At 45.8% G+C, this 17,052-nt stretch overlaps 2 protein-coding genes and 1 long non-coding RNA gene across 5 annotated transcripts in view; 2 read left to right on the plus strand and 1 right to left on the minus strand.

Moving 5' to 3' along the window:
* LOC128403388 (SLAM family member 6-like) overlaps positions 1–15,541 on the plus strand; it is a 58,514-nt gene extending 42,973 nt beyond the window's left edge. The window contains exons 1-6 of one of the 2 annotated variants that reach the window (XM_053368116.1): positions 7,566–8,253; positions 11,096–11,440; positions 11,556–11,858; positions 12,391–12,519; positions 12,667–12,742; positions 14,191–15,536. In XM_053368116.1, the coding sequence (XP_053224091.1) occupies positions 8,028–8,253; positions 11,096–11,440; positions 11,556–11,858; positions 12,391–12,519; positions 12,667–12,742; positions 14,191–14,665 (1,554 nt within the window). In that variant the 5' untranslated portion in view covers positions 7,566–8,027 and the 3' untranslated portion in view covers positions 14,666–15,536. Of the gene's footprint in view, positions 1–7,565; positions 8,254–11,095; positions 11,441–11,555; positions 11,859–12,390; positions 12,520–12,666; positions 12,743–14,190 lie in introns of those variants that run through there. The other variant, XM_053368117.1, reaches the window with a different exon arrangement.
* On the minus strand, positions 100–9,509 carry LOC128403392 (uncharacterized). 2 transcript variants are annotated; one of them, XR_008327946.1, is made up of 3 exons: positions 9,402–9,509; positions 4,711–4,889; positions 100–1,199 (listed from the first exon to the last, which is right to left on the minus strand). It is a non-coding gene; the product is annotated as an uncharacterized LOC128403392 (long non-coding RNA). The 2 variants fall into 2 exon arrangements; XR_008327947.1 differs by lacking the exon at positions 100–1,199 and adding an exon at positions 4,435–4,498.
* A 1,095-nt stretch (positions 15,542–16,636) lies between the features above and the next one.
* LOC128404259 (CD276 antigen homolog) overlaps positions 16,637–17,052 on the plus strand; it is a 37,445-nt gene continuing 37,029 nt past the window's right edge. Inside the window, exon 1 of the mRNA XM_053369753.1 lies at positions 16,637–16,751. The gene's annotated coding sequence lies outside the window, so the exon portion shown is untranslated. The remainder of the gene's footprint in view (positions 16,752–17,052) is intronic.

Consider the following 17,052-nt stretch of genomic DNA (forward strand, 5'->3'; position numbering starts at 1 on the left):
GTCTACTTCTTAAGAAAATGTCAATATAGAGACATTAGCACAGGCAGCTTTCTGAGTTCCTATGCAGAAAATGCAAAAGAGGACAGACTTGGATCTTATCCACACCTCTCCTTAATATGGATTGTGAACCCCTTGTGCATCTTCTAATTCCACCTTCATCCATATAGCTTTCTCCTCCAACTCCTGCTTCCCTGTGCTTTCTTCTCCCTAAGCCAGAGATCCCCTATGCTTTAGAAATCTCAATAGGAGAGCTGCATTGATTGCATAGGACATGTGCAGATTTAGGGATGAGAAAGTCGGGGGCAGCAGAAGTGGAAGGAGAAGGCGACATGGACAAGGGGGGGGGGAATTAGAAGATGCACGAGGGGTTCATAATCCACACTGAGCCAAGGTATGGATGGGCCCTGAGAGATGGATGTTGAGGACACTGACTGTTTCCTGTGGCCATACGTCCACCCTTGGCTTTCTCCTCCCACTTCTCAGATATAGAAGATATCAGCCGTTGTTGTAGCTGTGTTATAAATATCAACCTGTGAGAACAAACCCTCTTCCTGCAGTTTAAATGTCAGAGAGCCTAGATGCAAAACAGCAGGCCAGCAAATACTAGTTAAGGCTGCATCTATTTCTGAAGTTTATCTGACCACATCTTCTCGCCTCTGACACGTCTCTTGTGCTTGTGCTGCATCGGTGAAGTTTGCTTGTGGTGCACCTTCTGGGATGTCCATTTCAGTCATTATTCCGGGGGGGGGGGGGAACTGATTTTCCCCCTTCCTGACCGTGTTTGGTTATACTCAGATATCGTTTTATAAATTTCCCGAAAGAGATCCCATGTTATGTTTCACAACTAGTAGACCCAAACAGTGAAATTTTTACTTACCATATACATAAAGGAGGAAGGTGTGATCTTGAAACACTTTTGTAACAAATCTCACACAAACTTTACATGCTCCACTGTCCTCTGTCTCCAAATCTTTGATCCACAGACTGATCTTGCTGGCTACTTTCAGCCTCTGCCCAAATCTGTCTGTTGGATTAGACCCCTCCGGTTTTTCATCCCTGAATTCAGCAAGCCGAAATGCCAAACCAGCTTTTCCCATTTGATTCTTTCCATGGCTTCTACCGAGGGAATGTTTACAGCTAGCAAGGATCCCATCCACCCGACGCAAGTGAGGATTCTGGCACTGCATTACTTGGAAAGCCTATTTATAAAAGAGAAAGGAGAGAGGGAAGACTTATGTCCCAATAAAAAATGACAAAGGCACACTGTCCATGACGCTTGAGGCTTCCTCCTTGCAAAGGAGGCTGCAGGTTTTGCAAGGTTCCACATGCATCCAGTCATTGCGTTTGCATTTGGCAAAATGTCCATCGCCCATTCAAATAGTCAATGCTGCTGGTAATCCTTACAATCTGGGATCCACATTCTGTCTTGTAAGCAAGTCAGGGGGTTACTCGAGAGAAAACAGTCAAATGCCTCCCTGGTCAGCTGTAAAGCCTTGTTATTGGTGCCAAAAACCCTTCACCATGCAAGCGCCACTATTCCATGGCTCTCTCATTCACTGGCAGAATCTGTGAGTGGGCGGTCCTTAAACCTTCCCCAGCAAAGTAGTTTCTTGAAGCCCAGTCTGTGCCTCCCCTCTTGGCGCGGAAACTTACTGCGCAGGGAGGGCGTGGGTAACAGAGGACCTCTCTCCTCCCCGCTTTGCTCAGGCAAGGTGTCCTGGCACTGTCTCGCCTCCTCTGAGCCCTGAAGCTCCTCTCCACTGGAGGCGTGGTTACTCTCCTCCGCTGAGGAGCAGCTGCTTCCCACGATCTTTGGGGGCTCTCTGTAATCCATCCGGCTTTCCCCCTCTCGCCCCTGAGCCGATGGCAGTTCCCTGACATGTACACTAGGGAGCATCCCCCACACACCACAAAGGAATCAGTCTAGAGGACACATGGAAGGGGGCCCCTGGATCGGCTTCAGGTGTCCTGCTGTGATGGCCTGGGACTCGGGCTCGGATTAGGAACCAGAGGAGTCTCAGTCTGCACCGGATCCTGTCCCTCAGGCATCATCTGGACCGAGTCTGGGGCCTGAACCTGCACTGGTTCCCCTGCAACAAGCACCAGCTGGGCCGGGTCAGGGGCCTGATCCTGCCCGGGCTCCAGATGCGGGGATGACCTCGTTGCCTCCAGCTGGGTCATCACTTACAGCTGCTCCACTACCGGTTGGGTCAGGGGAAGCTGAGGTGGCCCCTGGGTCCAGTAACCCACCGACATCTCCCAAGCTGCAGAGACTGAGGTCTGAGAGAAGGAGAGACCTGAGTACTTGCAGGAGGAGTGCTCGCCTTTGGGAGAAACAGGGAGGTAAGTTGCCGGGGGATCAGGACTGGCTGTTACCCTGACAAAGATAAAAGGCTGTCGGACCCCGCCCCAGGTTGCGGGAGCAACATTGCTGTATGCCAGAACCTGCCTGAGATCCTGTGCCTGACCTAGCCTGCCTTGCCCCTGTTGGACAGACTCCTCGCGGAACCCTTGGATTTGGGACTGGACCTGGACTGCGTGGCTCAGGCTACCCCCGGGCCCAGCACACCTGCCAGATTCCTGCCTTACCTGTGGTTTAGACGGTCAAAAGCAGGAGAGTTAGCCAAGCTTTTTGACTCTATCCTCCTCACAAATGTCCTTTGTCAGATGAAATGGGCTCCACCTTGCTTGGTTCAGCCCCTCCTGCTTTGATCACAGCCCCCCAGCACCCCCCCAACCACAGCAGTTTCCATTGTTTGGCCCACCAGCTTCAATCTTACTTCCCTTCTTGGCTAGAGTGCCATTTCTTTCTGTCTTTTTGCTCCAAGCATTATTTTCTGCACCAGCCTCATGTCACTGATGGTGGATGTTCTGCCTAAAGCCCCAAGAAGCCAGGCCCACAGCCCGTCTCTGTAGATTGGTCAGAATGAGATGGACCCCTAGGGTCTGACTTGGTGTAAGGTAGCTTTCAAGTGATATAACTCTGTCAGCATGGAAAACCCAGTCACAACATCCCTGCCAGGTGGACCATCCAGCCCCCACTTCAGAATGACCCATGAAGAGTCCACCCCATTGCACGGCATGATGTATGTGCATGTATTGATTTGTGGGGGGCCAAGGCATATTTTGCAGGGGGCACACCCAAGTTAAATGCTAGTTATCTCAGTTGGTTAGAATATGGTGCTAACCATGGGTTTGATCCCAATATGGGCCAAGGACTGTAGCTCAGTGGCAGAGTAACTATCTTGCAAGCAGAACTTCCTGGGTTCAATCCCCAGCTTCTCCAGATAAGGTTGGGAGAGACTCCTGCCTGAAATCCCAGACAGCTGCTGATAGTCAGTGTTAGACATTACTGAGCTAGATGGACCAATGGTCTGATTTGGTATAAGGCAGCTTCCTGTGCTCCTAAGTTCCTCATTTTGCAGGACCTACAGTCATATCTCGGGTTAAATATGCTTCAGGTTGAGCATTTTCAGGATACACTCCGCAGCAACCTGGAAGTAACGGAACCACATTACTTCCAGGTTTCGCCGCTTGCGCATGCACAGATGCTCAAAATGACATCACATGCTGTGGCGTTTGCCTCCTAGGTGGGTCATAAGGAAAGGGTTAAATGAGTGTGATGTGATTGGCCAGTGGGAATGCAAGGGGTGGAGTAAAAGTTAGAGTGGGAGGTTTTGAAAGTCAGTTGAGGTTTGGGAGTTGAAGAAGGAAGAGGGAGGATTAGGTGTGGGTTGGTCGAGTTGTATTGTGAGAGAGAGAGAGGAATTGTTAGGTGGAGTCAGATAGATAGTTGGGAATAATCAGTTTGAAGTTGTTAGGAACTAAGATTAAGAAACTGCCAAGAAAAATTAACTGTAACCATTAGCTTGTTCCTGCATTTAAAAATAAACTTGATTATTTGTTTATGTTAACAACTGTCTGGACTCCGTGTGTCCCCATGAGAAACGGGGTGGTAGCAGCGGAAAAAGCAATTGCAGTGGTGGCACAGGGTCAATAGACCGTCAAACGTCCAGGGGCCCTGTGTGATCGCCACACATGCATGCACGGAAGTGGCAAAACGCGACCTGCACACGCGCAGACGCACAGTCACATGTTCTGTTCTACTCAGGATGCGAACAAGGCTCTGGAACGGATCCCATTCTCATCCAGAGGTACCACTGTATTAAGTCAGCACACATAGAGATGTGTGTTGCGGAAGCAGGATAATTCTGATAGAAGAAAGGGATTGTTGGGCTTGAAGGGCAAAGTCACCTGATCATGGAGATACAGGATATGGGGCAGGGCCCCACCCCCCCCCAAAAAAATTGGGGTTCAGGGGCATATGAACATTCCTTCCAGGTTGTGGGATCTGTGAATTTTGCTTCTTCTCTTTTGTGAACTTTTTCCCAAGCATCTGGTTAATGAGAATGCTTTTTGTTGTTGCTAAATTTGCACATCCTGCCCGTGTGGGCTATACTCTCTTCCTCTCAGCAATTTGGTTTCACTCTTGAGACAACTGGGAACGACAGAAGCCCTTTGTTAACTTCCAGTCCTTGCCAACGAATCATGTCTCACTACACTTCAGCAGAGACACAATGCTGGATTTTTCTCAGAGACCACCTCTTCAGAATATTCTTGGCATGTCCCTGACTACTTGCAAACCCCACTACTCCCCCTCAATGCAAGGGGGAGAGAGATTGTGAGTTTGGTCTGATGTTGGTTACTCACAGTCAGTTAGGGCCTCTTCTCTTGAGCTTGAAGCACCTTCCAGAGCACCCTCGCTGGAACCAAGTTTTAAGGATGCTTCAGCAGAAGGCTTTCAACAGCTTAATTTCATGTGTGTGATCTTTGTTACTGAGATGAATTTGGGGGGAAATCTGTATGTCTGATGAGGGTGATCATCATCCCTGAAGGTATAGACGAAATGGGAGAAAAACATGGGTCAGGGTAAGTGACGTCAAGCTGAATGCCTCTCAGGGCAGAAAGGTTTTCCTGCAGGGTTTTGTCCTGGAACCTGTCAGCCATTGAACAATACAAAACAATTATATGAGCAGAGTGGTGTTTTAAAAAGTGAGCAAGAAAAGGGTTTTGACAATGTTGGTGGAACAGAGTCAATTTCTTCTCTGAACTTGGTATTTAGCTTCATCTCCATTTCATACATACATACATGCATACATACATACATACAAAAATGCTTTGGTTTTAGATTCCATCCTTGCTGCTTAGAATAACTTTGTGCTGGGTTAGAGCTTTCTCTGCCGAATTTTCCATAAGAGTTTTGTACTGCTCTGATTTTGCATATACCTTTGAGAATTATTTACAATAAAATAGAATATAAAACACGTGGAATAAATCAAATTATTTTTTGTTGCTTGTTTGCTTCCCTGAGATTTGACCTTGGGACAGCTTTGAATGGATTTAAAAGATCGTTTTATTCATGAATGAGGTTCAGACATCACTTTGCTACATCAGGATAAGGAATGGAGATATTCTTTCAAAGTGATGCCTGGGTCAGAAACATACAAATATTGGAGCCAGTGTTTAATTCTGACTTGTGGAGAAAACTGAATGCATACCAGCAATAGTGTTTGTTCTTAAACATTTATGCTAGATATAACACTCTCTGGACTACATCAAGTAGACTTCAGTATTTTATTTTTAAACATTTTACTTTTAATGTTTACCTGGATCAGTTTTCTTTCTGAGTTTTTCAAGTTTCGATATCCTCTGCAAATTATGCAGCCCTTTGCTACACTGCCAGAAAGAAGCAAACAGACAAACTTCTTGCAGAAGTTCCATCTTCAGACTATTGCTGTTGTTTTTTTTTAAGCCCCTGAAGACAGCTAAGAAATTTCAGCTGGCCCAAAATGCAGCAGCCAACTTCTGGCTGGCATTCCATTTGTAGTTGTTATTTAGTCGTTTAGTCATGTCCGACTTTTCGTGACCCCATGGACCAGAGCATTCCAGGCACTCCTGTCTTCAGGATTCAATTTAGAACTTGCATAACATAAGACCCTCCCTATTAACTTAATTCCAATCTGCTTTAACTGTTTTTAATATTTGAATTTCTGTAATCTGCCCTGGGATCTCTTGGTGAAGAATGGATATGTATGCAATAATGATACTAATTTGCCCCTCCCTTTGTATACTGCCCCCTCACGGCACGTTAAGCCAAGCAGTGGAGAATCCAGTCTATCAGGTGAATGGGATTGTGGAAGGATCTCTTTCATTTCCTGCCAATGTATCCCAAGGAATAACAGTAGAGAAAATTGAATGGGACTTCCGCCCAAAAACTGGTGGCCTTGGCCTTAGGTTTAGTGAATACAGACATGGGAAACCAGAGCACCCAAATTCCACTGACTGGTTTGGACCATGGCTGGACATGGCAAACCGGACAATGCTGAGGATTAAAGACTTGGAATTGAACAACAGTGGGATATACAGAACTCATGTTTGGTTTACAAAAGTGCAGTTTAAAGCACACTCTTTCAACCTCTCCAGCAGCAGCAGCAGCCATACCTGAGGCTCCCTATATTCCTGGCGAGAAATTTTCATGAATTTTGTGAGCAGGAGCCCGGTGAACTTTCTCTCCTTTTAAGAAAGCTCCCCCTCCCCAATCTCAGGGTCAATGTGGTTTGGCACTTACTGGGGGCTCACATGTCACAAGAGCCCTCACCCCACCAGACCTTCTCCTCTTTCCACCACTGCTTTCTCATTCTGGCCCAAACAATCATGGTGGTTGTCAATGGGCCCAGGGGGTGGGGGCGCTGGCCAGAGGGGGCTGGGGACAGAGAGGAGTTGCCCATGCATGATGCCACAGAGGGGGATCTTGAAGGGCTTGAGTGTTCATTTTGCGCCTTGGTTTCCTTCCTTGAAGCCTGCATTGAGGTATAATCTTTTTTTATCCACAAGTGTTCTTTAGTTCTCTGGTTCCTCTTTGAACCAAAGTCTTAGTGTTGACATAGGTTTTTTTTCTTAGTGCCGCAGTTTCAATCTCTTTTCCAGATCTGAAAGGCCTTCCTTTTCTTGTCAATGAGCAACATCCACAACCTTCGTTCACCCCTTGGTTGATCGCACATCCAACTATCTATGTGTTGATCTATATTCTTAACTACCATGATCCCACCACCCACAGGACAGGCATCTTCCCACAAGACGCAGTGATGACCAACATCCTGGATGGCTTGAAAAGAGGATGAGATACATTTGTGGAGGAGAAGACTGTTGATGGATTCTAGGCAGGATGGCTCTCCTCTGTCTCCTCCATTGGAGGCAGCCATGCTTCTGAATAACAGCTGCTGGAAACCACAGAAGGAGAGAGCATTCTGGTGCTCAGAAGAACAGAATTCCAGGCTACATGAGCCACTGACAGGATCTTTTTAGGTTCTGACATTCCTGATTTCCCCTATGGAGTTAATTCCATACCTCTGGAGTTTGGAGTTTGGGGGCCTATGAACATTCCTTTGGGGTTTAGTTACATGTGAGTTTTGCTTCTTTGAACCTCTTTCAAGTAAATAAAAATCTGGGCAAGTAGAATGCTTTTTGTTGTTAAATTGTAACAGCCTCCTCAGTCTGCAAAAGCTACTTGCATTTTTCATTGCTTTGGCTCTGCCCAGATCTGTCAGAAGACCTTTTTTTTTTTTTATGTAGCCGGTCTTTGCAAACAGCAATTCTCCTCCTCCCCCACATTCCACACCCAGAAACACACTTCCGCAGAGAAGCAAACATGAGCCTTTTGTGCAGTCGTTTCCTGTTCAGAATGTTGCTGTACTGGATAAGTTGCACACTGGGTAAGTCGCGCACTGATCTTCTTATGTTCTGATGTTCCTGATTTCCCCTCTGGAGTTAATACCATACCTCTGGAGTTCAGGGGCATATGAACATTACTTTGGGGTTTATTGACATGTGAGTTTTGCTTCTTTGAACCTCTTTCAAGCAAATAAAAATCTGGGTAATTAGAATGCTTTTTGTTGTTGTTAAATTTGTAACAGCCTCCTCAGTCTGCAAAAGCTACTTTCATTTTTCATTGCTTTGGCTCTGCCCAGATGTGTCAGAAGACTTTTCTTAACAACCAATCTTTGCAAACAGCAGTTCTGCTCCTCCCCCACATTCCACACCCAGGGACACACTTCCATAAAGAAGTCTTTGCAAAGAGAGCAATTCTGCTCCTCCCCTACAATCCACACCCAGCGTTACACTTCCGTAGAGAAGCAAACATGGCTCTTTCTTGCAGAGGTTTCCTCTTCAGAATGTTGCTGTACTTTCTTCTGGGTAAGTCCCACACCATTTGTTCTGAAGGGCAATAAGATCTGGGCCAGCAGCTGGTGTTTCCAGAGGCTGGGGAAGAGACTGAGCATCTTTGTCCTCCCCGATATTTGCCTCTTGCAGCTGCCGGACTCCTCTGGAGATGGATTTGGAAGCCATCTTCCCCTCCCCTCTGAACTGTATTTAAGCCACGCAGCCTGGAGTGTAGCAAGACCAGGGCCAGAAACTTCATTGTTCGTTAACTTTTGTGTTGCTTTGTATCAATGTACTTAAGTTTCAATTTTTTTTGGGGGGGAAGGGCAGTATTGAATTTATTCTGTTTGCCAAATTGTTTATTTCTGTCATTTTTAAATTTACTGTCATATTCTGTATTTTGGATATTTGTATTTCCAACGCTCTGTATTTTGATGTTTTGAAAGTTTGCTGTGAGCCACTTTGGGCTCAGCTCCTTGCAGAACAGACGCATATCAATCAATCCCAGTCAAGAGAGAAGTAACTGAGAAAGCTGCTTCCTGGTTACTAGTGCTTTTTTTCTGTGGGGACGCAGGGTTACACATACCCCTAAACATTTTGGGGGCCATATTTCAATATGAGCAGGAAAATGAGAGTACCTCTAAACATTTTTTTAGAAAAAAAGCACTGTTGGTCACTGGAACCATTCCCCGTAAAGGTGGGGCACAGTGCCACAGTGATCTTTGTTACTGAGCTCAGTTTGTAGGAGAATCTGCACATATGACGAAGGTGGAAGTTAGAGAGCCCAACCATAGGTGGTGCCAGAGTCGATGAGAGGGAGAGCCAACTAATTCTAGTTCTGTCCCGCCTGCCCTACTGAGAGCTACAAGAGTAACACAGATACTAAGGAGGAGGCAGTGCCTGGGCTAGTTTAAAGTAAAAAAAGGTAAAGGTAAAGGGACCCCTGACCATTAGGTCCAGTCGTGGCCGACTCTGGGGTTGCGGCGCTCATCTCGCTATATTGGCCGAGGGAGCCAGCGTACAGCTTCCGGGTCATGTGGCCAGCATGACTAAGCTGCTTCTGGCGCACCAGAGCAGCTCACGGAAACGCCGTTTACCTTCCTGCTGGAGCGTAAAGTAAAAGTAAAAAAAGAAGATTGCTAAAGACAGGCTGAAGCTGGCAAAGGCAGCGCCCTACTCACCCTCAGGGAACAGTCTCCACTGCTGGGAAGTGTTGCTGCACTTCTGCAACTGTTTCTCTTCTTTGCAAGGGTTTTGCAGGACTCCGAAAGGTTGGTGATCTCCAAATGTTGGTGAGAATCAAATAATAATACTAGTAATAAGAAGAAGAAGAAGAAGAAGAAGAAGAAGAAGAAGAAGAAGAAGAAGAAGAAGAAGAAGAAGAAGAAGAAGAAGAAGAAGAAGAAGATAATTTTTTATTTCTACCCTGCCCAACTGGCTGGGTTTCCCCAGCCACTCTGGGCGGCTTCCAGCCGAATATTAAAAACAATACAGCATCAGACATTAAAAACTTCCCTAAACAGGGCCACCTTCAGTTGTCTTTTAAAAGTAAAATACTTGTTTATTGCCTTGACATCTGCTGGGAAGGCATTCCATAGGGCAGGCACCACCACCGAGAAGGCCCTGTGCCTGGTTCCCTGTAACCTCACTTCTCGCAGTGAGGGAACTGCCAGAAGGCCCTCGGCGATGGACCTCAGTGTCCTGGCAGAGTGATGGGGGTGGAGACACTCCTTCAGATATACTGGGCCGAGGCCATTTAGGGCTTTCAAGGTCAGCACCAACACTTTGAATTGTGCTTGGAAACGTACTGGGAGCCAATGAAGATCTTTCAGAAGATCTTTCAGGACCAGTGTTATGTGGTCTCAGCGGCCACTCCCGGTCACCAGTCTAGCATTCTGGATTAATTGCAGTTTCTGGGTCACCTTCAAAGGTATCCCCACGTAGAGCGCATTGCAGTAGTCCAACACCTAATCTTAACAGAACAGAAACCTTTAACAGGTACACAGGAAGGAGTACAGCAGGTGTGCATTGCTAAAACACATAGAAGCACCCTGAGCTCACAACTCTTTCTCCTCCTCCACTGCTCCTTGCCTGGAATTACCTTTGTACTTGTAACAATGTCTGTCTCCTATAGGAAAGGACCATGTTAGGATAGCTAGGAGAATGTAATAAGTGTTTAACTCAGGAATCCCCAACCTCCAGATGTTTGGCCTACAACTCCCATGATCCCTAGTTAACAGGGCCAGTGGTCAGGGATGATGGGAATTGTAGTCCAAAACATCTGGAGGGCCGAAGGTTGGGGGTGCCTGGTTTAACTAGAGAGTTGAGCAGTTCAAGTGGGTTGATGTACAATTCAGCAACAGTTAAGATTAATCTTGGAAATTGTAAACTTCCTTTCAGTTAGGTCCCAAATACCTGGGAGACTACTTCCTTCCCCATAGACCATCTCAGCTGTTAAAACCAGCAGAAGGGGCACTCTTGGTAGTTTCCACTGCCTCAAACATTTGGGGGGGGGTTGTCAGCCCAGGAGAAAACCTTCTTTGCGGCAGGCTGCTAAACTGTAGAATGATGTCCCTCCACACAGAGATGCACCCGGAACCTTTATTGCAGAATTTCCATTATATGCCAAAGATTCATTCCTTTACCCTACCATGGACATCTGCAATATCATTCCTATTACATTTTGATGCTGCATTTTAAATTATCGTAACCTGCTCTGGGAACCTTATGAAGGAGGATGGATAAGGAGTTAAAAACGTGAATGGTTCTAATTTTCAACTTCTTCTTCTTCCTCCCCTTCTTCTTCTTCTTCTTCTTCTTCTTCTTCTTCTTCTTCTTCTTCGTATCTCCTCCCCCACCACCCTCCCCTCGCTAGACACTTTAAGCCATGCAGTGGGGAATCCAACCCATCAGCTGAAGGGAATCCTGGGAGGATCAGTCTTGTTTCCTGCCAATGTATCTAAAGGAATAACAGTGCAGAAAATTGAATGGGACTTCCGCCCCCAAAAGCGTGACCTGAGCTATTGGTGGGGGGAATTCAGTCATTGGAACAGAGACCATCCAAGTCCCACTGGCCGGTTTGGACAACGGCTAGACAGGGTGAATGAGACAACACTGAGGCTCAAAGACCTGGAGTTGGGTGACAGTGGGATCTACAATACTCGCATCTGGTTTACTAAGACACAATTTCAAGAACAGCGTTTCAGCCTCACTGTTTATGGTAAGTTATTGCTTTCACTGTTTGGCTCATGGAATGGGATCAGCACCACTTTGCAACATAAGTACTGGGAGGGGTGGGACGAAGATCTTATGCTGTTTTCATTTGTGTTCCACAGAGCCAGTGCCAGCACCACAGATACACCACCAAGTGGAATCCAAGACTCCAGATGGATGTAATGTGACCTTGAGATGCCACACACCTGGAAGGGAAGATCTCAGTATCTCCTGGGAAACAGGGGATCTGCACAGGGCCTTAGGAAAGAGTGTGAATCAGTACCAGGTTTCTGACAATGGCCGGGAGCTCCGTGTCTCCTTGTGGAACAGTTCTTTGGACTCCAAATTCACTTGCCTGGTCAGCAATTCTGTTGACCAAAAGAGAGCCTCCTTTGACTTGCTCAAGATCTGCCAGAGTGATGAAGGTGAGCAATATATCCTTTCCTTCATTATCCAGAGGAGGTCCTTGTGGTGGTGAATAGGCAAGCTAGCCCTTAACATGAGGGGTTTGAGGAGATGTGTTTGTATTAATAAATGCCCCTCTTCACATTCTTGTGAGCAGGATTGAACCATACACAGAGCTTCTTGAAGACTGATCTGATCCTGTGAATTGCTGCTGATGCCCCCATCTTCTTCTATTCCTAGCTTAAGACATTGATTCAGAGCAGGAAAGTGTGTCTGATAGGGCATTCACAGCCCAAATAATTGCAATACAAAGGGGATAGATTAGCAACACTTGTTTATCTCTTGTTATTTATTCTACTACTCTCAGCTGAGTGTGAACATGAGACTCCGAATCTTGGGGTCATGAGTTTAAGCCCCACCTTGGGCAAAAGATCCCAGGGGGTTGGACTAGATTACTCTAGTTGTCCCTTCCAACTCTACAATTCTGTGGTTTTGTGAGACTCTGGCGGCTGTTATTAAAATGTTTTGAGAAACTCTTATTGCTCATTACAGGTGGACACCTTCAACTCTTGAGTTGGAGTCCATGGCTTATCTCTTCAGTCATAGTTCTTCTGGTGATAATGGTGATGGTGATGGTGAATTGGATGTGCTGGAAGATCAGATTAGAAAGGAATAGAAGAGGTAGGACCATCTCTATTGATCTTCCCATCTCGCCTGAGATGGGGGCTTCCTGCCAAATATATCTCTTCCTTTATTTTGCCTATTCCAAGTGAGAGAGACTGGTCAGTGCCATGAACTAAATAATGTGTCTCATGTTGCATTCCACAGGTGTCCCCTCTGTGATGCGAGAGAAAGGGGAGAATATCTGGAGCTCAGGAGCCACCCAGAAGATGGTGATGATGAGGTGAGATGAACAGTGTGCAAAGTAATGATGGGGTGATTGTTATATAATATCAGTGAAAGCATCTAATACATTTTGGAGGCATTTAATACTTTCAAAATTATTATTAAAGTGGCAATCTCTTATATTTAAAGAAACAAAAACAACAACAAGCAGATTTCAAACAGGCCAGTGACCCGATAATAAATGGCAATCAATGTGGCACAACCTGTCACTACAAACCATCTCTGTTCGTCTCTTAACATTGTCTATTGGTGGCACTGGACTCCATCCCACCCAGCTAAAATAAACTCTAGCATCTCTCCCTTATGCTGGAAAGGCTCATATTTCCATGTACAGTGGAGGTCCATCTTGTAATACTCCTACTGGGAAAAGGTGTTTCACGCTATTTCCAAAATTACGCACCAATCCCCTCCACCCTCATCAGCTCTTGCCTTCTTATCATTAGACTCAGATTTAAACAATAACCTTAAATGCAGAGACTTTGATTTTTTACTGTTATCAGCAGCCCAATTAGGAATCTTCCAATACTGGAAACAACTATAGAAATCACCACAGAAGGGTACTTAAAGGCACTTCAAAGATAGACACTTTTGGCAAGACTTGGCTTCCACTTGGCTTTTCCTTCATAAAATGAGACACAATATACTTTTATTCCACCCACAGCATAAGAATCTCTGTGGAGAGGCTACTTGATTTGTCAATACATAAATAAATGTATTGCTTGTGTACTCTCTGCTGCATATGAAACTTAGTAAGACTGTACCACTGGACAAGTCACTGTATTTGTATGTTGCTCTTGTATTTACTGTACATCAAAACCAATAATGATTAATTGGATTTAAAAAAACAAAAACAGGCCAGTGACCCAAACCTCCTGATCAAAAGCCCTAACAAATGGATTATGGCACAAGGGGAGGCAGGCAGCCTGTGCAAAGATCCTGTTCCCATCGGGGAACATGCATGCCCAGTTAAAGTGAGCAGAATTGAACCCTCCCCTCGCCAGCTAGTGAACGGAGATTTCAGCCCTCTGGCCGCAGGGCTCTGCTTTCCACATCCTCCCCCCAGTGAACCCAATAGGATTGCGCTCTCCCCTCACCAGCTGTTCTGGACTCTTCCCAAAATACTAATTTTATCATTGATAATAACTGAGTGCTGGGGAATGCAAATGACATATTTTTGTCAATTCAAAACTGGCAATTCTACCCGTTCTCTTAGGGACTTAGTTATGGCAAGTTCTCCCATGGAACTAAAAAGCTATCCCTAAAGAGTGGAACTGAGGTGCAGGGAAGATGCCTGCTTTTCGGCAAATTGGTATCCCTTCATGGAGAGCGCTGGACTTGGATAGGACTTTAATTTTCTCCTGGGTTCGGGTGGGCCCAAAAGCCCAGGAATTCTTTTAGGAGTTGCATCCCCAGAGTTCCTCCTGTCATATTTTCTCTCCAATGCAGATTGAACACTGAATCCTACAGACCAACCCTGCAGGTTGACTCAGAGAAGGAGGAATTCTCACGCAGTTCCACACTACCCAGAAAACGCTTTCCTTCTCTTACTTCTTGTACAGTCTCAGAAACAGAGCCCTCAGAGATTGAACATTGCATGAGAGGTCAGGCACATCTCCAGGAGCCACTTCTGATGAATTCACTGAGGGTCCCTCAAGAGAAAGACCCATTGCAGATCTCTCAAAGCTGCCAGTTGAGCCGGAGCTACAGCCTACCCAGCACCCTCAAACACTGCCCCCCAAAGTCCCGTGACCAGGACAGAGAGCAACATACCAAGACTTATCTAGTGACTACGGGTGGTCTCTCCTTGAGAGCAAGGAGTCCCAGAAATGCCTTCATTACCAGCACCAGCCAAGAGCGTCTAAGGCACTCCTCTTCAGCCTCCCTGTTGATGGAAACAGCACAGGAAAGATTGGATGAGTGAAGATACGCATCAGGAACAGTGGAGGCGGAGAGATAAAAATATTCAATGGATCAAGAAATGCATAAAGATCTACATCAGAAAGAAGCATGGGAGCAGCACCTCCTACTTGCCAAGAGGTCCCTGCAGAGGCAACGTTGCAGGCCAACATTGCCAAGGAGATGGAAGAGCTGGCCTCAATGCTGATGGAACTCTGCATCCCATACACCAACCCTGCAGGTTGACTAGGACAAAGAGGAATTCTCAAGCTGCTCCATACAACCCAGGGAAACCTTTCCTTCTCTCAGTTCTTATGCAGTCTCAGAAACAGAGCCCTCAGAGCCTGATTGAACACTGCATCCCACAGACCAATGTGGGAGATCAGGCACATCTCCTGTAGCCACTGCTAAGGAATTCATTGAGCTTCAGCCTACCCAGCAGCCTTCAACACTGGCCCCAAAAGTCTTGTGAGCAGGCCAAAAAGCAACATACCAAGATTTATCCAGCGGCTATAGTTGGGCTCTTCTTGAGAGCCTTCATCACCAGCTGCAAACAGGGTATATAAGACAATCCTCTTAAGTTTCCGTGTGGCTGGAAACAGCACAGGTCTCTGGCTTCTTCAACCCAGGTGCCTTTCCTTTCCTTTCCTTGCCTCTCTTTTCCTATTGAGCTTGGACTCCTTCCATGTAGACTGAAGGTGTAAATGGGTGAATAAACCCTATTTCTTAAAGCTACAACAGTCTCTGTTGTGTCTTCCATTCTCCAAAGGGAAACAGATCCTCTTTGGGTGCCTGGGATCCCATGGGCTCTTTCCACCACTGGGCAGAGAGATGGGCAGGCACCCAACTTTTGCAACAATAGATTCGACTGGAGCACAAGGTTGTTTTCCCTCTTCTCCCTGGCAAAACATCTGCAAAAGGGATTTTCTTTTGGGAAGGGGACATGTTTTCCCTAACAGGGAGACTAAAAAGGAGCGAGGCAAATATTTAACAACAGCAGAGTGACGGTGCTTGTCTGGGGTCAATAAGCAGGGAGTTCCAACCCTGCCAACCCTGAAAGATTGATCCCTTGGAATTTTTTAAAAAAGGAGGGGGTATGACTAGAATAATATTATGTCAAAGTATATAAGGTGGAGTAAAGGATCAAGATAAGGGAAATTAGAGACATAATAACTGGAAATATATAATTATAAATAAGATCGGAAAAAGGGTTAGAATTTGCTGAATTTGACGGAATAAAGAGGAATACAGAAAAGGGAGATGTGAGGAGGTCAGGAAAGAGGGATATGGAACTTTGAAATTTAAAAGTGGAATTATCTTTTTTTTCTTTTCTTTTTCTTGTTAAGTGTGTATTTTTTGTCTGTTGTTTTTGTTATATGTGATATATGTTTTGTAAAACTTTAATAAACATTTATATAAAAAAAGGAAGTGCAAAGCAAGCATTTTGGCATTTATACATGAGCCAGTTCTTCTTGCTCTTTGGTTCAATCTTCGTTTGGTTCTTTCTTTCCTTCTTCTCCTCACCCCTCATCACACTGTGGGATGTGGTTGTGGTCTCGGATGAGGGAGGAGGGGGAGGGTTTGTGAGAAGCTTGAATGTGTATTTTATCTTAAGGCGGAGAAGTTCTCCAGGTGTCATGTTTCATGACCCTTGGGAGCCATTCAAAATCCGCAATCCTATGACTCAAACTAAGTGTTAAAATCAACAGAGGGTTACTAAACATACACACATAAAAGGTAATGCCTCAAGTCATCATAGTGTAAAATATAAGAACTGCAACTTGTATTGAATTTCTGTGTGGGCAACTGGTGCACATTTTTTATCTTTAGCTCACAGCTTTCTCAGCCTGGATGACTGTGCACAAGCTTGTCAGTTACTCTGCAACCTTTCCCTCTTATAGCAAGCTTTGGGGCGCTGACGTGCAGCATTTCTTATGCCTGGAAATAAAAGCAGAAGCCTGCTGCTATACAACTGTGGGCAAATCAACTCTCCACCAACAGAAGCCACACCTGATGCTCCCTATATACCTGGCCAGAAATATTCATGAATTTTGTGAGCAGGAGCCACGTGATCCTTCTCTTCTTTGGTCCATTGATCTTCTCTTCCCTGGGTAAATCCTTGCAAAGAAAAGCTGAATGTATAGGGTGAAAAGCTATAGGTTTGCTTGGTCGTGAAGGGGAAAGTAATGGACAATGCTGAGCTCATCTGGAAAATAGGTCTCCTCCCTGAAAGTCCCCCCCCCAATCTCAGGGTCAATGTGTTTTGGCACCTGCTGGGGGCTCACATTCCACTGACAAGAGACCCCACCACTCCAGACCTTCTCCTCTTTCCACAACTGCATTCTCATTCTGGCCCAAACTATCACGGTGGCTGTCGTGGGCCCAGGGGGTTTGGGGAGCAGGAGAGAGAAG

The sequence above is a fragment of the Podarcis raffonei genome, chromosome 16 (genome assembly GCF_027172205.1).
Source record: "Podarcis raffonei isolate rPodRaf1 chromosome 16, rPodRaf1.pri, whole genome shotgun sequence".
In the NCBI taxonomy this organism is placed as follows: domain Eukaryota; kingdom Metazoa; phylum Chordata; class Lepidosauria; order Squamata; family Lacertidae; genus Podarcis; species Podarcis raffonei.